Source organism: Strix aluco, chromosome 2 (genome assembly GCF_031877795.1).
Source record: "Strix aluco isolate bStrAlu1 chromosome 2, bStrAlu1.hap1, whole genome shotgun sequence".
Lineage (NCBI taxonomy): Eukaryota > Metazoa > Chordata > Aves > Strigiformes > Strigidae > Strix > Strix aluco.
The window spans coordinates 114,091,689-114,115,042 of NC_133932.1; the positions used below are offsets into that span (position 1 = coordinate 114,091,689).

At 41.3% G+C, this 23,354-nt stretch overlaps 1 protein-coding gene and 2 non-coding genes across 5 annotated transcripts; 2 read left to right on the forward strand and 1 right to left on the reverse strand.

Annotated features, from left to right (window-relative positions):
- The first annotated feature begins 213 nt into the window (after positions 1-213).
- TRNAN-GUU (transfer RNA asparagine (anticodon GUU)) lies at positions 214-287 on the forward strand. Its single transcript has one exon. It is a non-coding gene; the product is annotated as a tRNA-Asn (tRNA).
- Positions 288-464: 177 nt separating this feature from the next.
- TRNAV-AAC (transfer RNA valine (anticodon AAC)) lies at positions 465-537 on the forward strand. The gene has a single exon. It is a non-coding gene; the product is annotated as a tRNA-Val (tRNA).
- Positions 538-4,271: 3,734 nt separating this feature from the next.
- On the reverse strand, positions 4,272-22,788 carry USPL1 (ubiquitin specific peptidase like 1). Of its 3 annotated transcripts, none has more exons than XM_074815888.1 (10): positions 22,431-22,788; positions 16,964-17,059; positions 16,198-16,326; positions 14,394-15,051; positions 11,465-11,551; positions 10,923-11,052; positions 9,519-9,644; positions 8,699-8,859; positions 5,621-7,520; positions 4,272-4,633 (listed from the first exon to the last, which is right to left on the reverse strand). In XM_074815888.1, the coding sequence occupies exons 2-10, from the start codon at positions 16,964-16,966 to the stop codon at positions 4,624-4,626; spliced, it is 3,204 nt and encodes a 1,067-aa protein (XP_074671989.1). In that variant the 5' UTR covers positions 16,967-17,059; positions 22,431-22,788; the 3' UTR covers positions 4,272-4,623. The 3 variants fall into 3 exon arrangements, with proteins under 3 accessions (XP_074671989.1, XP_074671990.1, XP_074671988.1); XM_074815889.1 differs by lacking the exon at positions 16,964-17,059 and having other exon boundaries at positions 22,431-22,479; positions 22,675-22,786; XM_074815887.1 differs by having other exon boundaries at positions 4,272-7,520; positions 16,893-17,059.
- Positions 22,789-23,354: the final 566 nt, after the last annotated feature.

A 23,354-nucleotide genomic window follows, 5' to 3' on the forward strand; every position in this document is an offset into this window, starting at 1 on the left:
TTTCTTTTGCCCTGACACATTTCTGTCAGTGTCTCCGCTTTCCATTAGCGCTTGCAAATAATTATCAAAGGTCTTTGAATATTGTGGGGTGAATTTTGTCTTCTGCTCCTCAAGGGTCTGGTAATTTTAATATCGAAATTATTGGATTCCCGCGAGCCTTCTCGCCCAGGCCGCGGGCATCAGGAGAGGCTCGGCGGGCCTCCTTTTCAGCGCGTCTCTGTGGCGCAATCGGTTAGCGCGTTCGGCTGTTAACCGAAAGGTTGGTGGTTCGAGCCCACCCAGGGACGAGATGACCTTTTTTAAGGTTCTGCGGGTTTTTTCCCCTCCGCTGCAGGGCCGCTTTCTGAGCGGTTGGATTCGGTCTGCACCGCCTTTTTGCCGCTAGGAGCTTCTTTCATGCCCAGGCCCACGCACTCCGCAAGCCTGATCAAGAGGGGCTGAAGACATCTTCTACACCAGCGGGCGTTTCCGTAGTGTAGTGGTTATCACGTTCGCCTAACACGCGAAAGGTCCCCGGTTCGAAACCGGGCGGAAACACCAATAATTTTCTTTCCCCTTCCTGTGTCACCGCGGGACGTCAGTTTTTCCGATTCCTGCTCTAAAACCCGCCTGCGCTCATGGGGCGGTACCGGGGCCGCACGGCAGCGCGCGGCGGGGGGGACATCCCCCACGGTGAGGCACACCCGCCCCGCGCTGGACGGGGAGAAGGCGACCCGCCTCCCGGGCGGGGCGAGCGTCGGGCCCAGCACTCTGTGTTGGAGATTTGGTTTATTCTCTGCACACGCTTCCTCTCTTCAAACAGTTTTTCCCCCTCTGCTTGGAAGGATGACCTGAAGGTGGAGAAATTCATCTCAGCTGAAGTGTTCTGAACACCATCAGAAAACTGTGGACAAAAACTTCAAAAATAGTATGATTCCACCACCAAATAATAGCATTTTCACTGCTTGCATCTGAACAGCCATAGGTATAGATGTTTGGTTAGTTAGCCCAGGAACAGCCGAAGTTTTGGCTAGAGATAATGCCAGTTAAGGGTAACATTTATGGTGCTGTGGCTCAAAACATTTACAAATCTCATCTTCCCATGGCAAAGCGAGGCTTGAAGGCAGAGGGAAGAAAAAAAGAGATGGACACCCACTGAAATAATTTAAAATCCTATCTTAGAAAATACACTAAAAAGTCAACAACTTCTTTTGCCAGTGAAAATATGGATACAGAAAAATAAAACAACCTACAGAAAAGGCAGAGTTACAGTATGGAAAAACTGTAAAACACTCTTTAAAGGCTCAAATACCTATTTCATACATAAAAATTATGGGCCATCTTCTCTCTAAGACAAAGAGGTTGAATACACAGTCCACTAGCAGAGGGATATAAAATAATTTGGAGCTCTCCTACTCTTCAGCACTCCGTCTCTGGCATTTGCATTGAAAGGTTCTGCAACAGGATCAGTCACCAGGACCAAAATTCATTTTTCTAAAGAAAAGACAGTCGGCTGAACATGAGCCAGCAGTGTGCCCAGGTGGCCAAGAAGGCCAATGGCATCCTGGCTTGTATCAGAAATAGCGTGGCCAGCAGGGACAGGGAAGGGATCTTACCCCTGTACTCGGCACTGGTGAGGCCGCACCTCGATTACTGTGTTCAGTTTTGGGCCCCTCACTACAAAAAGGACATTGAATTACTCGAGCGTGTCCAGAGAAGGGCAACGAAGCCGGTGAAGGGTCTGGAGCACATGTCGTACGAGGAGCGGCTGAGGGAACTGGGGTTGTTTAGTCTGGAGAAGAGGAGGCTGAGGGGAGACCTCATTGCCCTCTACAACTACCTGAAAGGAGGTTGCAGAGAGCTGGGGATGAGTCTCTTTAACCAAGTAATAAGTGATAGGACAAGAGGTAATGGCCTCAAGTTGCACCAGGGAAGGTTTAGACTAAATATTAGGAAGCATTTCTTTACAGAACAGGTTGTTGGGCGTTGGAATGGGCTGCCCAGGGAGGTGGTGGAGTCCCCATCCCTGGAGGTGTTTAAGAGTCACGTTGACATAGCACTTAGGGATATGCTGTAGTTGGGAACTGTCAATGTTAGGTTAATGGTTGGGCTGGATGATCTTCAAGGTCTTTTCCAACCTAGACAATTCTGTGATTCTGTGAAAGGGGAGATGCTTCCTCCCCGAGTACTTCTGTGGTGGATTTCCCAGCAGATTGCCAACTCTTACAGATCATGGGCTATTTTAACATGTTGCCTACTTGCCCTATTTCTAAACGGAACAGGATTACAGCTAGCCTAAACCATATCGGGCATTATAGAAGCCCCTTTAGAGAGTCAGTTACATAAAAGAGTAATATAGAGCCGTATCCAGCAAGAAACATCTCCTGAGTGTTTCTTTAGCCTCTCTCCAGAAAACGTAGGCTGGAGGTACCTGGTCCCCAACAGGTTACTCTTCCAGTCCCTACATTAAAAAAGGCCAGGCCTACTTCTTTAGACTCCTTTTCCAGCACTCACTCCCCTTTGTGAGCCCCATGGCTTCAGCATCTCCTGCGTAAACAGCTACACTGTCTCTGTGCACAGCAGTGCAAAACTAAGCATACTGCAAACTTCATCTGCCTTATAATCCTGTTAACCTTCTCCTCTCTCTTGCTCTGTCCACACACTGTCTTAGAGCTATACTTAGACTGTAAGCTCTTCCACTCTGAGACTGAATCCTGGTGGACTTTAAAGCACGGCACACACTTAGAGCAGCATAATCTGCATAACATGCTTTGCTCTGAGCCCAAAGGGGCTCACACGGAGAACAGCAGCTGTTTAGCTTTGCAAAAGGAACACAGACAAGGCACAATCACTCTCACTGATACATCAGCAGGAAGGGAATAATTATTTAAAGGAAAAACCAATGCTGGCTGAAGAGTAAATGGCAATAGCCAGCCATGAAAGACATCAAGACCAAAATTTGTAATCAGCACCACAGCGAATTTCTAGAACAGTGCTCTAGCAGGTATACTGCTAAAAATCCATCCAGGCAGCTCCTTTGCAGATGGGCTGGTTTATTGTAGGCAGGATGTGAGAAGGCAGCTCTTTTTCTTCCCCTGTACTCTTTGATAAAGTGTTTGAATATATCATGAAGTAGCAAGATCTGAATCATAGTGAGTGCTACCTCCACCGTAGAGCTGACTCTGAACTAAAAGCTGTAAATCTGTAAGTGCCACAATTGTGTCTTTCCCAAATCAGAAGACACAGACGGACAAGATTATGTGATGCAAGAGGTGAAGAAATGCGTTAACTATAATCTGTCCAAGTGTTCAAAGCCGTTAGATTTTTGGAAATGTACCCTGTAACACTGATAAAACCTCCAAAATATAGTGACTAACTTCTGCTCACTATTTGCTGTATGCCCACCTAGTGTATTTCTAATTGACAGAAATACTAATAAACCACTTCGTATTCTCTTTATGGCAAATAAAAAGCTTTAAAATAAAGCTAGTCTCAAAACAAAAAGTCCAGTAACCACCAAATTCCAAATGGTTTCTTTGGTCATGGGGTTTTCATTCAATCTCAGCTGAATTCTCACTTGCACAGGATCAGAGGCAGTAAAACATTTATGGAAACGGACAAATCTGCACAACATCATCCTTACTTATTTCAGCATCTTTAGTTAACTATTTCAGAAAAAGGGCAGCAAAGAATTTGCAGCACTAACAGATATAGTTTTACACTTCATCTCAAATGCCATTTATTTGCTCTTGAAGCTTCTATACCTACGTGTACCCACACTGTATCCCACGCAGCTGCAGACTGAGGACTCCGAACATGGGTTTGCAGAGGTGCTGTCAGGGGTGACCAGGGATTCCTCCTTCTGTCTAGGCATGTTCGCACAGGAGATGTGCCCCCATACCCTTCTCTGCTATTAACCTTGATACAATCCTTACCACCAGGACTTTCTCATCTTCTAGAGGGGTCTATTCCTCATGCTGCCCTATGCATTCCGCATCACGCCCACCCAGGCTCACTGCTTCACTTGGCCCCAGGTCTGAGTCTTGTCCCGAGCCACTGGTGAAGGAGTTCTCACTTCACAGCTGCAGGTCGCTGCAATCCAGTCGATCACAGGTATCGGCCTTGAAGGCAGCTCCCCACTGCAACAAGTAGTCAGGGCTGGGAGACACACTGCTTTTTAGTGGTCTGCATATATAGAAACCACTGGTTGGAAAACTCCACAGGAAAATACCATCACTCCCCTCAAGTCTTGCAGAGGCAACTATTTTATTCACTGATAAATCAAACTCTAATTTTGGTCAGCATTTTTTTTTTTAATAAGGGAATTCACAAACAGGCAAACATTTCACCAGCAGTACACCAGCACATTACATTCAGAATCCATTGATTTGTTTTCCATTGTAACGTTACCAATTACAACACTTAAAAAAGGAGCTCAAGTTCTTTAAAAAGACTTGTATTTCAGGAATGAAATCATTCATTGTCTGAAGTGCCAGTTTGATAAATACATACATAATTGCAACAGAAACAGCTTGGCAAGCTGAGTTCAGTGCCACTGACAGTTTTTCAAACACTTTTTGAACCTTGTTCAAGCAATCCAAGACCATTTAAATCTGTAGCCATGCCTTGTAATGACAATTACATTCAACTGCACCTATTGGAAGAGTAAGATTGAGGACTTAATGTTTTGAACTTGGGATCTAAAACCATGAAAAAATGCAGAATACCTCAAAAAATGGCTGAAACAAAGTCTTGCTGATAAAATCCTTGTTATTTCCAAGTACAAGTAAAATGTACAGCTAATTTGGCACATAATACCCTCAGCTCTGTGTCTATGAATTTAAAAAAAAGACTCCCGTCTAGCAAAACAAAAGCTATACTCTTTCCCAATCTTATTAATTTTAATTTTAAGCTAAACTCTTACCCCAATCTTATTAATTTTACTTTAAAAATAACCCGACTCAGAATAATATTCTGCCAGATTGTATTTTCAGTTACCCAGGATGAAAACTCAGTATGTGCCACAACTTTCAACGGGAAAATTTCTACCATGTATCTATCCTTCCCTGGATCCAAGGAATGAGGTGAGCTTGTAGTACAGTAATTATGAAAAAAGAGTTCCTAACAGATTACTAGCCTCGGATCTAGTGTTGCAAATGATCTTTGTATCAAAGGACGCAAACATTCCTGATTACAGAAGGTACTTTTTTTTTTTAAGTGTCAGACAAAATAACTTCAGTAGTTGAGTGATCCTGTAAAATAAATCACTACTACCTAAATAATATTTCTTAGACCATTACATCATCAAGACTACTGAAGTTTATTATTTCTCAAACTCAGTAGAATATGGGTAAGTCTTCCACATTAAAAGCAGCAAAAATTAAGACTCACAGGAGCTTTTAATTAAAAATCGCCATCGTATCTGACAGCTAAAATAACTGCTTCTCAGAAAAATAAAATGCATTAAACCCTTATCTGTCTGCTACAATAAAATTTTAAGAAAAAAAATACTTCAAATGTAAATTGTTCAAGTAAAGCCAGTGTGCAATTAAACTAGTTAGAAAATATAATTTAATAGTGCTTTGTTTCAAAATATACATAATATTGAAAAATACTTAAAACCAAGAAACCGAATATTTACCAAGTTTCAAACAGAGTTTCATCAAAATGAGGTAAATCTATGTCACCTGCCATTGAGGTTGGTGCTGAAATGGAGAACAGATCTTCGAGGATATCTTCCCTTGTAGGACTTTCAAAAGCAAGTTTTTTCACACTGGGTTTGCTTATTGTATGAAGCTCCGAATTACCGTCCTTTACAGGACTGTAATAATTGTGGTCCTCGCTTGTCATTGCTACATGTGGCACACTGGTCTTCTCCTCGGACACTGTCGTTGCAACACTGCTATCCACCATTTCCATATACATACATTCATCTTCACTTTTTGGAGCCTCTAAGGAAGCAACAGTTGAAGTAGGGGACAGTAATTCTGCCAGTATTTCATCACTGTTATTATGGCTAGTGCACCCCGATACAGAGTTCGCATTAAATTCAGATTCATTATCTGCAACATCAATCTGATACTGCAGTTCCCTTAAAAAGCTCTGCAATAATTCACTGTCATTGTGAGATTCAGTCTGTGATGGGGTGCTTACATCTCCACTCACAGGTTTTTCCCGTTTCATCTGTTCCACTGCTAGCCTATCCAGTGAAGCCAACTTCTTCTTTTTAGCATTAAGTTTTTTTAACAGTTTTAGGCGAAGTTTTTTTGTTTTGTCACTATCCGACTCTTCTGCCTTCCCAGGGTTATAGCTAGGTGAATGGAACTGAGTCACTTTACCTGAGGTACCCAATGTACTTCCTGACTTATTCCAAGTTGGACCTGCAATAGTGGTATGACTGGCTGTTGGAAGACGAGTACTTTGAGAAAATCCTTTGAAATTTGATAAAGGATGAGTATTATTACTCTGAGGAACCATCGACTTCGTGGTCTCAGATGTTTTGTTTGTGCCTCTGCTTTGAAATCCACCAAAGTTACTTGCTCTCTTAATTGGTAACCGCAATTCACTTAGTTTTTGCATTGAGGGAGTTTTGCAACTTCTCTCATTCTTGAGAGCTGAGGCACTTGAAGGCATAAAAGGAGTATTCTTGCTTAATAATTTCTTTACCCAGCTTCCTACAAATCCTCTTTTTTGGTCTTTGTGTGAAGGCTGAAAAGAATTATTGGCAGCAGCAGAATTGGCAACCTGAGAATTAACTACAATTTTGCTTGCATCTTTCAAGTCAGGTGATTTTTGTATACCATTCTTTACTGGTGACAACTTCTTGTTTCGTTGTAGTTCTGGATTTAATCCATGTTCTCTGTTAGGTAACTTTGTTCTGTCATCTGTTCTTTGAGAAAGCGATGAGTCAGATGGGTCAGGGTTCTGTTTTTTGGGAACAGGAGTAATATTTGCTAGGTTCAACTCTTCTAGAGGTGAACAAATGCTGGAATTCTCATATAACATGCATTTATTGTTCATAGCTAGACTAGTTCCAGCACACTCTCCTGTATATGGAGTGTTAGGTGAAAAAGCTGATTCCTGCTGCTGCAGTGTGCCCATTTCAACAACAAGGTTATTTCCCACCATCTGTCTGTTCAGCAGCGATTTATCTCCTGAGTCAACCTGAATTTCTTCAAGCATCAGTGTTACAAGATCATCATGTGTCAGATTCTCTAAACCATGATGAACAACACTTTCATCCTCAGCTACCTGCTGCTGTTTTTTATCTGGAGTTTTCACAGAATCCTCTTTGTGATGTTCTGCAGGTATTTTGTCTACAGTGTTATCAAAACCACAGTGCAACACTGTGGAATTTGACTGTATATTATTAAGAGGAAAATCTTCAATATTTTTACTCTGGAACTGTGAATTCAGTTCTTCTGGCACATGGGAAGTTTTCTTTTCCCAGATAACAATATGAATCTCTGAAGAAGGAACTTCAAATCTTTTATGTCTCTTGCAATATGGCCCCTTCAAATCATCACATTCAAGCCAAGTTCCTGAAAAATAAATAGCAACCACTGTACAGACTCAGAGACTTTTAAAATTGAAGTCACTATCCTCAGACACTTGTCAAATATTTTTATTAACCCATTCCCTTGACAAGCAGAAAATAAAGGTTTTTTTCCTCCATTCTTTATTACATCAGAGAAAACTGGGAAATTTCCACTGTAAAAAGATCAAACACAAGCAGAATTTGCAGTAATATTATTACAGGTCAGAGTAGGTCAACCAAAAAACAAAGCTAATTTCTTTTTTCATCTGAGCTAATGATGCTGACATCTTGTCTGAAAACACCCGCACATGTCTGAGGGAAGAACCACCTCTCAAATTCAGTTTCTCTGTAGACCTATACATTGCCTGGGTGGGAGGCATGGGGGTTTAAGAGAAACTGCTCATTTTAATAATCTGCCTCATCGTCTGCAAACTGTTCACAGATCATGAGCAAATACTTTACAGCTTTAAGAATTTAAAAATAGATATATATGATGTATAGGATGTTCCTAACTAAGCACTTCCCAGCTGCTTCCTCCTCCTATTTCTTATTAAACTCTGGCAGTATGATTCAGGCAATTTTCATGTTGTCACAACACTTGATAAGACTGCACTCCATTCTCTCTACAGAAGCATGAGAATCAAAATACCAAGTTTTCACCTTCTCTGATTATAGAGTTCCCATCAGTGGTACAACCATCATACCATTAGTAGTGTTTCTAACATGGATTTATGTCTCCCACCCCTCTGGTGCAGTAAAGTTCAGAAATTAAAAGAAATGTCATTAATGCTGGTAGTTCCATAGGTTCCCTCGCTTCCAGCCAAGAATGGTTTAAGAACCGGCTTCAAAATAACCAACACCATTCACCCCACAGCCATACTCCGACTGCATTTTTTCACTTTTACAAAGTTATGGAGGGAAACAACTCTACCCAAATAACTTTTGCTCGTGAGTACAGTCTAGGACAGAACACTGCTGAACAAATCACTTAAAACAAACTGAAATCTTCACCCTGAGTCACAAAGTTCCCACAATTATTCACAAAATTTTAATATGAAGTTTAGAAACAGACAAAAGAAATCCTTGTTATTATATATGGACTGTTGAGACTATTGCAGTAACCCATAAAACAGTATTTGATGTAGACTCCTGAAGTATTATAATAGAATTTATGGTTCTTACCATCAGGATTCAAAGACCAGGTTATGAAGTGCTGCTTATCTGTTTGATACTGAACAATAGATGTTATTTGGTAGGTGTCGTCTTCAAACTGAAATGAATAGCTCTTCAGGTTGTTATGTGGCAAGCCTTCTACAAAGTGTAACATCAACATTGGGGGTACTCTAATAAAAAACCAATAAAGAACCAGTTTATTACAACAAAATAGTTGCAAAGGTTCCTAATGAAAAAGTAAGGCATCTCAAAGAGTATGTAGTTCTGCCCTTACTATTCTACTTCCACAGAGGACTCTTCAGATTGCACAGCAGTCAAGGCATAAGAATACCCCACCTGCATATTCCATTTTGTTATAGATTAGGAGAAAAAAGCAACACCACATAAGGGATCTGGGAGTGGGGAAAAGGTAAAAAATACAGGAGACAGCTGTGCCAGATCCACAGTAAGAAAGAACATTGTTCCCAAGTCAAACCAGTGAAGAGCTGATCAAACAACAGTTTTATCCACCAATGGCAGGGGTTGTGAAAAGGCTGACACTGGATATCAGTTTTCTATATTTACTACTTGGTAGTAAGTATTTATGACCTGGCTCAAACACTTGTGTTGGTCAGCATGTTGAACACTGCTCTATGTTTCATGTTTATTAAACACTATTTACAATTTCAGCATTTAAGAACGATCTAAAATCTTTAAAACTGAGTATTTATCAAAGTTTAGAATTTCTGTAAACCCAAGATAACAGTTTGGTTTTGAAAGTGATATGTTCAATAAACGGAGTCTCAGAATTTTATGTGTTTTATTTTCAAGTTCACCTATTCAAACTTACTTTTCCAAAATCATCTGTCTTCTTTGAGATCTATCACTACAGTTATTGCATGGTCCAACATGAATAGCATTAAGTGGATGCCAGTCAGGGATAATATTTGTGAACGTTGTTAATGTTTTCCTAAATCTGGACACAGACACACACACAAAAAAAAAGAGTAAGTTGAGTGGCTGATCAGAAAACAATAAATATACACACTTTACCAGGCGAAAAAAGTTACAAAAACGTTATGACAAAGCCAAATTCTATTCATATTCAGGCCATTTGTGTGAATTCCACTGTGACTGCATCACATCCAAGTCAGGATTGAATTCAGTTCTGCCAATCGGTATCAGTCACCATTTGTTTTCAGCAGCTCCCTGGCCTTCAGTTTCACATTATTTGCTCTCTCCCTTAGCATGTTATCTCTGTTTCCTTTCCAACGTAAGACAGAGCTTGGACCAGGATCTGCATAATTTACTAGCTAATACAGAATCTCAAAGAGAGAAGGAAGTGGTAACAAATTACCTCAGAATCCATGTTATACAAGGTCTTGTTTTCAAAAACCAGTACATTCAGAGCACAGATTACACAGAGGTTATATTGTATGAAAATACAATATATGGGATATTAAAGTGAAATAACATAGTTTATTCATTCATTAGCCACAGAAAGGACTTCCTTTATATTCAACTTAACCTAGATTTTTTAACTTTTTAAAAAAAACCCCATATGTAACAAAGGCTCTTGAACACATCCTATTAACCAGGACTACACATTAGCTGGCAGTGTAACAGATAGCATTAATCTCATCTCACTTGGGGATCTATAATTTTATTGTATAAACCTAAAATAGTGGAGAGAAACAGGTATTTTTCAAGTAAAGTGAACTGTCTTCTGAAGGTGTCTCTCTGCTGATTATTCTGTACTATTCTGCTGACTCTAAAATGAGCCTAAATTACTAGCTTGTCCCTGCAGCTACACAGAACTAAATCAATTCTCAAGAAATTACTTCCCTGTAATACTATTTTAAAATAGATAAATTACATGAGAGAATATCTGATTCTTTGTAATCCAAATGAGTATTACAGATATTCTTCAATAGCAAAAGTGTACTAGGCATATATTGTTTAGAACTACAACAATTTGTATACTTTCAGCAAAATAGCAGAGTGAGCATGGCCAGGGACTCACACAATTGCCTGTTATTTCTCTCTTAATTAAGTGATAACATGGTTTCCCAAGACATGACATAGCAGTAAACTATTTGCAAACGCTAGCCTAAAAATATGGATGACGTAAAACTTCACCAACAAGCTTAAGCTGTACAAAACCCGGAGATCTAGAGAAAATCAACTATGATATGCAGATTTTAAAAAGTAAGGTAGAACAGTTACATAGAAGCTATGTAAATAAAAATCTTACCGGTCCTGGTATTTGTAGCCACAACATACACATTCAAACTTCCATGAAAATGAATGCAAGAATAGTTTCTCAGCCTGCTGATCCAGTTGTAAGAGTAGAGGGAGTGCAAACACTGGACTCTCCTTCATGTCTTCAAAGATGGGGCAGAAAAAACAGTCACTGAATATTTGAAATCAGCTTTCAGTACTTCAAAATGGAAGATGACATGCTTATTGCTATGATTTTAATTCAAGTTATCCCTTTAATATTTCTAATCTTCACAGCAAAGGGACTGATCCATGTTATTAGGCTGTTATCAGTGACAATTTCATGAGTACAACATAGTTACAAAGATGAGAACATGCTCTCTAAAAAGTCAAAAACAATCAAGGGACAAACCAGCTGATCACACTGTAAAGTACGAGTATGTCACCAATAAAAACAAATGTATTTGCAAACTGTGTTGTATGCATATGCACATACACATTCTTATGTAGTGACATACAAGGCTTCACATGTAGTTTCCTGAAAGTAAATACTGAGATGCTGCACTAATTACTTACCCAATTTATTCCTAAGCCGAGGCTGAAGCTGTGTAAACATTCTGTTTCTGATTTCATTGAGATGAGATTCTGCTTTTGGAAGAACATCTAAAGAAAATAATACATGTTTTCACGTATTTATGTTTAACACCCCCACCCTTTCACACACTATGTACCCCTAACATGCACTCATTCTCTGCAAATTGATGCCCTTCATATTGACCCATACTTGCCTAAAACTGTTGGTAAAATAATGCTTGGTATTAATTGATTTGAAAATCAGAGAAGAATTTACACAAGTTATACACATTTTACTTCAGTCTACTAACCAGAAATTACTTGACCTGACTTAAATTATTGCTAAGTGTCTACCAACAGGTAGATAGTAACAACATTTAAGGATAGTGTAACCAGACATTACAAACCCTGGAGATTTGGGGATTAAGAGTAGATTTTAAAACCTAAACATTAAGATCAAAAGTGCAAAAATTTGCTTACATGCTTTCTAATGATGTTACACAATTTGTAATAAAACCTGGAAATGTGTTGTTCCAGATTACTTCTTTCCTAAATCAGCCTTTAAAATAGCAAAAATAACTTTTAAGTGTATTTTGTATACCTTAGTATGTATTTTAAATTTGCAAGTTACATTGTTTCTACACAAACACATTCTTTAAGCACAATCAAGAACGTAACTTTCTACAACACAATCATGATCATAACCTGCACAGATTAAAAGGATTTAGAATAGCTGTTGAAACTTTATTACCTATAAAATCTACGTATACAAAAAAAGTAAAAAGAAGTTTCTTGCAATTCTATTGCTTTTGATTGTTTTTAAAAACAACTGTATGTACAAGATGCTTAAAAATTACCCAGCAGGACAGAGTAACTACACCTGTTCTCCACAACAATACGCTTCATCCAATCCCCTCTCCACTGTTGCCCAAATAAACTAATTTGTTTTGCAGCAATTTCTGGAAATGAAAAGGTTTATGTTACCTCAAACAACACTGTATTCCAACACCTAACCTCCCCATTTAAGTGTTCTTGCACACCAGAGTTCCTTTGCAAACACAGCGCAACAGAGGGAAAGAAAAGCATCTCAGACAGGTTCTGTGATGGTAGAGGGCTTCCAGGTAATAGCTGAAAACCTAAAACCAAGCAGTTTGACTTTCTGGCAAACAGAGTATATGAACTACTTCAGAATCTTTTTGAATTTTTTTTTTTTCCCTCTCTAAAATAGTATGCTTTCTCTGCCACAAGGTTGATTAAACCATTTTTGATACAGCTATTATTTTTCCCAGGAAAGACTTCAAGTTATGTAATGCTGTTCTGCGACTATAGTCTAGATAGTCAAACACACACTTCTCATGGAACGTCTATTGAAAAACAACAAAATTCATGAAAGGTACTGGCTAACCAGAGATCTGTATTAATTCTCTAACAGATGATCTCTTAGAAGTTCAGACTTATGACACCAATGGATCAGTTCAAGAGGATTAATAGAATCATAGAATGGTTTGGGTTGGAAGGGACCTTAAAGATCATCTAGTTGAAACTCCCCTGTCATGGGCAGGGACACCTTCCGCTAGACCAGGTTGCTCAAAGCCCTGTCCAACCTGGCCTTGAACACTTCCAGGGAAGGGGCAGCCACAGCTTCTCTGGGAAGCCTGTTCCAGTGTCTCAGCACCCTCACAGGAAAGAATTTCTTCCTTGTATCTAATCTGAATCTAGCTACTTTCAGTTTAAAACCATTACCCCTCGTCCTATCCCTACACTCCCTGATAAAGAGCCCCTCCCCAGCTTTCCCATAGGCCCCCTTTAAGTACTGAAAGGCTGTTATAAGGTGTCCCTGGAGCCTTCTCTTCTCTAGGCTGAACAACCCCAACTCTCTCAGCCTGTCCTCGTCGGGGAGGTACTCCATCCCCATGATCATCTTTGCGACCCTCCTCTGGACCCACTCCAACAGGTCCATATCCTTCTTTTTTGGGGGGCCCCAGAGCTGGACACAGCACTGCAGTGGGGTCTCATGAGAGCAGAGTAGAGGAGCAGAATCACCTCCCTTGACCTGCTGGCCACACTTCTCTTGATGCAGCCCAGAATATGGTTGGCTTTCTGGGCTGCAGGTGCACATTGCTGGGTCGTGTTGAGCTTTGCATCGACCAACATCCCTACGTCCTTCTTCTCAGGAGAAACAGATCTTAGGTTAACAGTCTTAAACTGAATCCACAGTACAGAAAATGATCAAAGGCCATACTAGTAAATTACAGTGACACATCCTCCTCTGATTGCCCCCAGCTGCCCATCATTGCCCCTCTGCTTGGGGGTTCTGTCCTCGAACCTGTTAAGCTACACATGTGTGTACTCACTAACCCTTTTCCAGACAATATGAACTGGATTAACATGTTTGACTACTTTTGACTGAAACAGGTTAGGAAGCACTATCATGCATAGCACAGCCTGCAGACCTCATGGGAGGCATTCCTTCAATGACCGCAGCTGGAGTCAGAAGAGATGTTCCCAGCTTTACTATTTTTGGTGTGACAAGGCAACTGCCCATTGGGTATACAGATACAAGGATATAAACTGCAACAGAAATTATTTTGAAGATTAAGATTAGAACAGCATCCTAATATGTTCATGAACAGAGGGGAAGGAAACAAAGTAAGGCTCAATTACATAAACAATTCACAAATTCTCTATGTGAGATATGACAAAAAAATTCAAGAGATGCTTAGTGTTTGATGCTTTCAAACATCTTCAAGAAACAACTTCAGACGTTACCAGGATTCTGCTAGATAAAGCATTCATGGTAACAAGATATAACTCATTCTTTTGTGATCTTGAAATAGAACAGGCATTTTTTAGTGCACTATACTAAATTCCACGTATTTGTAGCAGATCAGATCACTGTGAATATGAAGAAAGAGCAGCTAAATTTACTCACCTTTTACTTTACTCCTTTTACAAGTATTCAGAAGCACAGTTGCTTGATTATATTTTGTTAAGAGTTCCTGGAGTAAACATTTTCGATCATTATATTCTCCTGCTAGAGCAAATTTTAATGTTTCTAAGTGTACCAGTGCTGACAAAATGCAATCTAACCAACAAAGATTATACATGTTTCTCCACTGAAGACATAAATCTGTGTTATTAGTGGAATCTTTATCATCTTTGAGCAAAATTTCAGATGTTGTTGAGCAAAGTTCAGAATTTGGTAAGAGTTGTGCTCTGGGACTAGAAGTCTTAGGCGGACTTTCTTGACAGCTGGTAGGGGTGGTGGTTGTTTCAAAATCCACCTTCTGCATGCAGGACTCCACGCCGTTACTAGTTTTTTGCTGGTCATTTTGTAACACGTTGTGTAGACTTGACTTGGGAATATATAAACTATTCTGATAGCATTCAACAACAGGGTCTGTATTAATAGTGTGCTCAACATTTACTACATTATTAGTTCTTGCTTTTTTTGGATGGGATTCAACAGAAGAAAAGTCACTGATATCACACAATTTCCTTTTCTTATGAGTAGATGAAACTTGATGATTTTCTGAATCAGCAGAAGTAATTATGCTGTTTAATGGTTTATAACCAAGTGGGTAGATACACTAAAGGAAAGAAAGAAAGTTACAGTGAAATATACAAAGCAATTTCAGGTGGACAAGAGCTATAAAAAGTACAAACTGTACTCTTAAAATGGAATGTAGGACTTCTGTAAAGTTATATTTTAATGAAATCAATACATAAATTCAACGTATGTAGGACAGGAAGGGTGTTTTATCCAACCACTGTCGTACAAGCAATTGTGAGGCAAATATATCAGTAGTGATAATCAACACTACTTTCCCAGTAAATGCTTTCAACCCCTGAAAACAACCTAATTTTGCTAAGGAGATTCCTCTTCTCTTATTCTGCTAAATCCATTCCTTTAGGGTACAGATTTGGCATTATCATCTTGTGCCTGAGAGACTACTGGTACCAAAACTGACTATCTTTCAGGCTAGCCTGATCTGTTAGACCAGGTGTTGATAGGGTCTTAAATATATAGCTATTCTGCAACTAGAATATAGTAAAATCGCTATCATCAATCTCCAGAATGATACTATGATTATTAAAAAGCAGGCAAGGAAGGGAAAAGCAACTCGGAGACCCACATCTAGTCTCATCTCTACTAATTTAAGGGCATCAGTCCACATGGGATTGCTATGACCTCCCCACATACACAGAGCAGTGGAGAAGGGAGAGGCGGCAAAATCATACTCAAATATTAAGCAGCACAGAAATCCAGCGAAGGTTAAACTTAAAGGGGGGGGGGGGGAAAGAAAAACATTGTAATTATAATTACAAACCTATTTGCATTACCCAGACTTAAAGAAGGGAAAATGGGAGACTCACATCTGCAAGAGTTGTGTATTAGTTACATGGATCATCAAATTTTTGCCTTGTATTCTGATTCGTATGAAGATTTATTTACTACCACTTGTGTTCCCTTGTTACGTACATGAAACTCTCCTTTATTCACTTTAATCTACTCTTTTTAATTCTTTAGGGTAGCTAGCTATGCCTAAACACTGCATGTATACAGGTTAGTTATGTTTTTCTCTATGTACAGGCAAACATCATCCGTATGGACTCAAAGGGGTCCTATTTCAACAGTCTGCTCACCACCAACAAAATCTTGAACTTAAAGAGGTGTGGCTGCTGAAAGTAAAGGCCTCTGCACAACCAAACAAAACTGTTAATTAATGTAATACCTGAGGATTTTCACAAAGAAAAATGGACTCTTGAAAATTAATGCGGTAAGTCCGTAAAACTTGGATCTGTCCCTTCTCTTTGCAGACTGGACAATACTCATGTGCAGTTGTTTCCACAGGATTACAGTTCTAAAAAAAAAAAAAAAAGTAAAAGCAGCATGAATTTATGTATTTCATATATTATCCCAAGGTAAGACATACATACGTACATACCAAGATAGAAAACCAATGTGCAACTTCTAAATATAATACCTAATACAATGTAAAAAAGTAAACTAGATTGGATTTTTTAAAATATTTATAAGATATATATATATTCATGTGGTAGAGTGTTCTAAATAAATTTATCTTTTGTTTTAAATATTCAAATATTTAATAAGGTATCTTTAACAACACAATTATGCCACATTTCATTCTACTTGAACTAAACCACAGGACACTTATTGCCAGGGAGCACAAGCTCAGATCTTTGAAAGACAAATCAATTTTCATAGAAATGCAAACAGTCGTAAAAAACAGTGCCAGTAAAAAAATCATAGGCACAGATTTACTTAGAATAATCTTTCGCCATTGTTATAGATTTCCGTGGAAAATAATTTTGAGAATTTTTTTTGTAAAATTAAGACCAATTAAAAATCTCTCAAAGCAGAGAAAAATATGAACTTTGCACACATGTAAAACAAGTTTCAACTGACTTTTCCCAAATACCCCACCATGTGGAGTGTCGATTTCCCTATACCAGTCCCTTCTCCAATCACTTGCAAACCATTTGTAGTCTTCTGGGTATCCATCATTCTGAGTCACTGGCTAATTTATGTCACTTGTAACAATGTCATGACCACTAAGGATTTTTCAAAGACTCCTGAAAAATAAGAAGTGAATAAAACAATTAAAGAAAAATTAGATTAAATTTGGGGAAAAAAAAATATACCAACAATCATGCAGCCTGTATATTCTGTGAAAATGAATTCAGAATAGTATTTTCTTAACTAGTGCAGATTATGAACTCAAAACTTTAAATTAAATCATATAATAGATTTAACAGCTTTAAGCCCTGAATTTGCAAGCCTTCTATTCTTTGCACTCTACAAGGTCTCTCATATTTTCCAAGTACACTACACTTAGCAGAAATGTAGATCCCTTGCCTGGGCATCTCAGCTTACTCTTATCTAACCCTCAGAAAGAACGAACTTCTTTAAAAATGGCTACAATAAGATCCCATGCAGTTATAGATGGCTGCTGAGTAACATTAAAAAAACCCAACCAACTGAAAAAACCCACTGTTGCATCTTTCTAAACAGTGAATTTACTGCATAATAAACTATTAAACGTTTATCCTCCAAATGTAACAATTTTTAACTACAGAAGGGCATCCTGCTGTTACTCCCACTTTTTCAAAACTTGTCCTAATGTTAATAACGTTACAGACTTCCTAGCAAACTAAAGCTCTTTCACAGTTATCATTGCTACATAACTCTATTGCATATTTTACGAGTGACATTGAATATTCTATTTCAAATAATTTCTCACATTCAGGGCCAAATTTGGCCTTTCTCACATACCACACATACACATTTGTGGAAGACAACTTCGGTATGAATCAGGTGCTCATCAGAAGGCAGCTCTTTAAGTCTACTCCTTCACTGGTACTGAGGGCTAACTACACCTTGAATCAGCCAGAAAAACACAGAGATTCAGAACTACAGGGACCTATTTCTGCTCCTGCTGACTTCAAATGGGACTAACTAGAATAAATACCTATCTCTTTAAGATGCAGGAGGAAGTTAAGGTAACTTGAATTGCAATATCATCAATGTAATATCTTTCCTTCGGCCACGACTTTTCCCCTTCCATTACTTCCATTGAGTAACATCCTCTCCCACACCATGATATCCTTTCAAGCCCTTCTTACACTATAGCACTAACTCAGATTACAGTTCCTTTTGAAAAAATAAATTTCCCAAGGCATTCTTGGAGACCTGTGTAAACACCAGTTCAACCCAAAACCATTTATAATACTGGGCAAGGAGAGACCCTACAGAACTGGACAGAATGCTAAAAACCAACAGAGCATGAATAAAAAAAGCGCAGTAGGAAAATGTAACAACTCACTTCAAATCAGTCCCCAATGGCAACTTAAGAGAGGGTCAAAATGAGATGGAGGTGTGTCCTATTGACGCTTTCAATGTGTTCAGCAGCACTTTTCAGAATTACTAGGCTGAAGCATGTAAAGACAGTATACCCTGACTTATAAATCTAGTGGTTGTAATGGAAGGTAAGAACATAAAAACGTCAACCCATGTGCCTTAGAGCACATGTTTAGTTTTCAAAGTAGAATTGGAAGGTGTACAAGAAACAGCATGGTCCTGGGCTCACTCAAGGTAAAAATTAATGTATTTGCTCAAAGTATACTAGCTTGTTGGACTATAAAGGAAAGGCAAGCTCTCCAATTTTTCACACAGTAGCAATAGCATTATTAGACTGTGACTCAACTCTTACTATCATGTATTTAGTCTAGCCAGGAACTTGATCTTTTTTTTTTTATACAATTATAAGTTGTGCAGGTATCAACCACACATAACAACTTTACTCTCCATGCTACAGCTAGTAAGAAAATGTCTCTAACTTGTTTGGGGGACTTTTAGTCATCGCCTTGGCCTGAAGCAGTCTCAGTTCTCCAGAGAGAATAAAATATATAGATCACATGACTGGAACTTTAGGCAATTTCTCACCCCATAAATAAAACACACACTCAAAAAGCTTAGTAACACTAAGCACCTGCAAGTTTTTAAGCATGTCTTGGTTTTATAAAACATATTTGTTTCATTGCAAGTCCTTGTTTTTCCTATCATCCCTCTCAAAAGGGAAGCCAGTATTTTTTTCAGTTATGTTCTGTTACTTCTGTTCTTCTTTTTAAAACTTAAATACTGTTCTGAGATGTACAATACCTCCCCCAACTATAATCACCCAGCAGTAGTACTATAGTACTGGAGTCCAAGACTTTTATTGCACTTATGAATACAATAAACATTAAAAAAGAAAACAAATATTAATTGTCCTTTTATTTCAAAGACTTAAACATGAAAAGCAAATAAAATGGGTCTACCAGTACTAGTACGCAGAGTGTTACCAAGTGGCCTGCCTGTACTTTTCATTATTTGTAACATTAAGAGTGAGTTATTAGCGATCCTTGCACAATGTACAAAAATTGGGCATCAGATCAACAGCTGCCAAGAAAAACAGCCAATTAAAAGACTGCTGTATCAAGTACTGAAACAACCCATTGTAGCAACGTGTAATATCCACATTACAGATGGGAAAGTACAAAGGAATGCGCTTTCAAGCTTACTGGGTCATGTTGTAAACCTTTTATACTGCTTCCCTTCTTTTATCCTGGATACTTGAAAAATGTAATGCAAAATATCCTACAGGCCTGGCATAATTATTAAGGCTATGGTTATGCCTCCTTGAGTAGATGAGTTGATCTAATGGCTCGCTGCTGAAGAACAGGGAGGTCTCCCTTCTTTCCCTCACCCTACCTTCCCTAACAGTTCACACCCTTGTCAGACTCTCCACAAGCTAAATGAACTCACAAACCAGCAGAAACCTCAGTAAAGCACAAAGTTTTCTGCTATTCTAGTGAGTTAAATTGGCCTATGAAAAGGTCCAGTGAGCTACAGAGCTGACAGGGCAGAAGACAGAAAACAAGCAAAAGGTGAAGGATTGGTGAGATATGAGTTTGATGGATGGACTGTTAGATGGCTAAGGAACTGGCTGGATGGCCACATCCAAAGAGTTGCGGTCAACAGCTCAACGTCGCAAGTAGAAACCAGTAATGAGTGGTATCCCTCAGGGGTCTGTATTGGGACCAATACTATTTAATAGCTTCACTGATGACAGACAGTGGGATTGAGTGCACCCCCAGCGAGTTTGTAGATGACACCAAGCCAAGTGGTGCAGTTGAAAGAAGGGATGCTAGAAACAAGAGATGCCATCTAGAGGGACATTGACAGGCTTGAGAGGTGGGTCCATGTGAACCTCATGAGGTTCAACAAGGCCAAGTGCAAGGTCCTGCACATGGGCTGGGGCAATCCCTGGTATCGATACAGCCTGGGGGATGAAGAGATTGAGGGGAGCCTTGCGGAGAAGGACTTGTGGATACTGGTGGATGAAAAGCTTGGACATGGGCTGGCAATATGCACTCACAGCCCAGAAAGCCAACTGTATCCTGGGCTGCATCAAGAGAATTGTGACCAGCAGGTCAAGGGAGGCGATTCTCCACCTCTACCCTGCTCTCATGAGACCCCACGTGGAGTGCTGAGTTCAGCTCTGGGGCCCCCAGCACAGGAAAGACATGGACCTGTTGGAGTGGGTCCAGAGGAGGGTCACAAAAATGGTCACTGGGATGGAACATCTCTCCTATGAGGACAGTCTGAGAGAGTTGGGGTTGTTCAGCCTGGAGAAGAGAAGGCTCCAGGGAGATCTTATAACAGCCTTTCAGTACTTAAAGGGAGCTTATAAGAAAGATGGGAAGACCAGGGCCTGTAGTGACAGGACAAGGTGAAACAGTTTTAAATGTAAAGAGAGTAGATTTTGATTGGATGTAAGGAAGACTGAAACAGGTTGCCCAGAGAAGCTGTGGCTGCCCCCTCCCTGGAAGTGTTCAAGGCCAGGTTGGACGGGGCTTTGAGCAACCTGGTCTAGTGGAAGGTGTCCCTGTCCATGGCAGGGGGGTTGGAACTAGATGGTCTTTAAGGTCCCTTCCAACCCAAATCATTACATGGTTCTATGGTAAAAGGGACCTGGACCTTTTGATAATAGTGAGCTGTACCTTGAAGAACAGTACCATATAAATAAAAAACAGTACAAACTGCAGTAAGCAGATGACAGAACACAAATTACAGTGAAGAGAACATCTCCTCTTTGTTTAAAGTCTAAAGGGACACTTAAAAATGACCTTCTTGTAAATCACCTTACAAGCCTTCTTCATCAAGGGGATATTGAAAACATGAAAAGAAACAAACAAAAGTCTCAGAAAAAAAAGAATTTCCATTGCATTATTAGTTATCGCTCTGTTCTTTATACAAGAAGAAATCAGAGTATTAAGGTATTAAGTTTTTTCTTTATCTGAGGTCATAACAATAAATATTCAAATCACAGCCCCCCCCCCCCCCCCCCCAATTTTGGCCACAAAATGTATTCCATTAGCTGGAACAGTAACAAGACATCATTGCTGTCACAAAGTAAGTCTCTCTACAGTGCAGCCTGTAAGTGCTGGGCAGAACTGCAAAGCGCCCTTATGTGGAAGCAAACACTAATTTCTTTCCTGCAAGAAGCCTAACACACACTAAGGCAAATAAAGATAAAACTTCTGAAGTCGCAAAATAAACCAGTGTGCAATGTTATTACTCTGCTGTTCTGAAAGTTTCTTCTACTGTTAAGACTTCTCCTAAACCTCCCCTGATTTAATGCTTTTACGGGTGTATGACAAGGGACAGGGACTACATGTTTTGCTGATAAATCATTCAGTCCTTCTGAAAAAAAATGTGAGTGTGGGAAAAATACAGCCTAAACTAGTGCAGTTTATTACAGCTGCAGCTAAGAGATGCAAGATTTCGGGGGGGGGGGGGGGGGGGGAACTTAGTGTAAGCAGAGCCTCCGCCTCTGACTCGAGGCAGTGGAAGTGGGGGGCGCAGGGGTGGGATGCCAGCTAACCAGCTGCCAAGGCTGTGCTGGCCAGCGTGCTGGCTGCTGCCCTTCCTTCAACACAAAGATGTTCCTTCACAAAAAGATGCTCAACTGTTTCAGATAAGTCTATGGTTAAACAGCCTCCTTAGTTCTTAATCCATATCCAGGCTGATCCATATGCTATGGAACGGCTGTAGAAGAAAAAAGTGTTTCTACAATTAATTGTTAGAATGTAAGAAAACTGTGCAAGGGAAATATATGTATATACACACGTGCACTAGTACCTCACCAAGTGCATCTTTTATTGAAGAGCGTTTGCAGCCAGCGTTACCCGAGCAGGGGGAACCGCACACCTTAACCGCACAGCTACTGACATGAAATACTCAGTCGGCATTTAGAGACCCAGGACAACCGCCCCACCGCAGCCCAGGGAACAGCCCCCACCACAGCCCGCCAGAGGCCGCGGCGCGGCCCGCAGAGCGCCGCGCACGCCGGGACCGCCCCTCCCGGCGGCAACGGCCCGGCCTGCCGGGCCCCGCTCTCACCTGCTGCCTGCCGCCGCTCCCGGCCCTCGGCGTCGCGGTCCCCGCCGCCCTGCGAAGCACACGCAGCCCTAGACCCGAGCTCCCTCAGCGGCGGCAGCGGTGGGGCCGCCGCCTCCCTTCAGCGGCCTCCCCTCAGCGGCCTTCCCGCGCCGCCCGCCCCCGCCGCACGTGCGCTCGGCGGGCGCGACCCACCGCCGCGCGGCCGTTACGCGCCGCCCGCCGTTACGCGTCGGCCGTTACCCACAGGCGGCCGTTACGCGCCGGCCGTTGCCTCGGGGCGGCCGGCGATGTCAAGCGCGGCCGCTGCCGCCCGCCCGGCTGCTGCGCAGCTTCCGGCCCGTCCCCGCCGCCATGCCAGCCCGCCCCGCCCCGCTCCCGGCAAGCAGCGGAGGCGGAGCCGCTGCCGGGAGCGGGGCTGTGCGGCGGCCGTGCGAGCGGCGCCCGAGGTATTGTCCCCTCCCCGCCGCCCTTCCTCCTCGCTTTCTCGCGCGGAGCGGTGGGAGGGGACGAGCGGGGCCGCGGCCCGCCCGCCCTCGTAGGGGCCGGCCCTGCCAGCAGCGGGCGGTGCGGAGCGAGGAGGGGGCCCGCAGCTGCTCCCCCCGCGCGCCGGAGGGGCGAGGCGAGGCGCGGCAACCGGGCCCGCTGCAGCTCGCTGAGGGGAGGTGGCAGCCCTGCCAGCCGTAGGCCTGCGGCCCCCGTGCCCCGCAGTGCCCGCCCCGGTAACGGGAGGGACCGCGTCGCAGCCGCGTTGCCCCTGGCAGTGGCTTTGCGCGTTGCTCGGGGCAGGGAGTTGAGGATTCATCAGCAGTTCATTGAGCGCCTGCTTAAAATCACGCCCAGGGTGTGGTTTAACCTTGTCCGAGGTTCGTTACCTCGGGTCTCGCCTTTCTCTCCTAGCACTGAGACGCTGGTTCTGCCGATTCT

Coding starts and splice junctions, on each gene's coding strand:
- USPL1 (XM_074815887.1), bottom strand. CDS start 16,991: ATGATGGATACCCAGAAGACTACAAATGGTTTGCAAGTGATTGGAGAA. Junction 16,327..16,892: donor TGGTGGGGTATTTGGGAAAA/GTCAGTTGAAAC, acceptor TTTTTTTTTTAG/AACTGTAATCCTGTGGAAAC. Junction 9,645..10,922: donor GGCTACAAATACCAGGACCG/GTAAGATTTTTA, acceptor GTCTGTGTCCAG/ATTTAGGAAAACATTAACAA.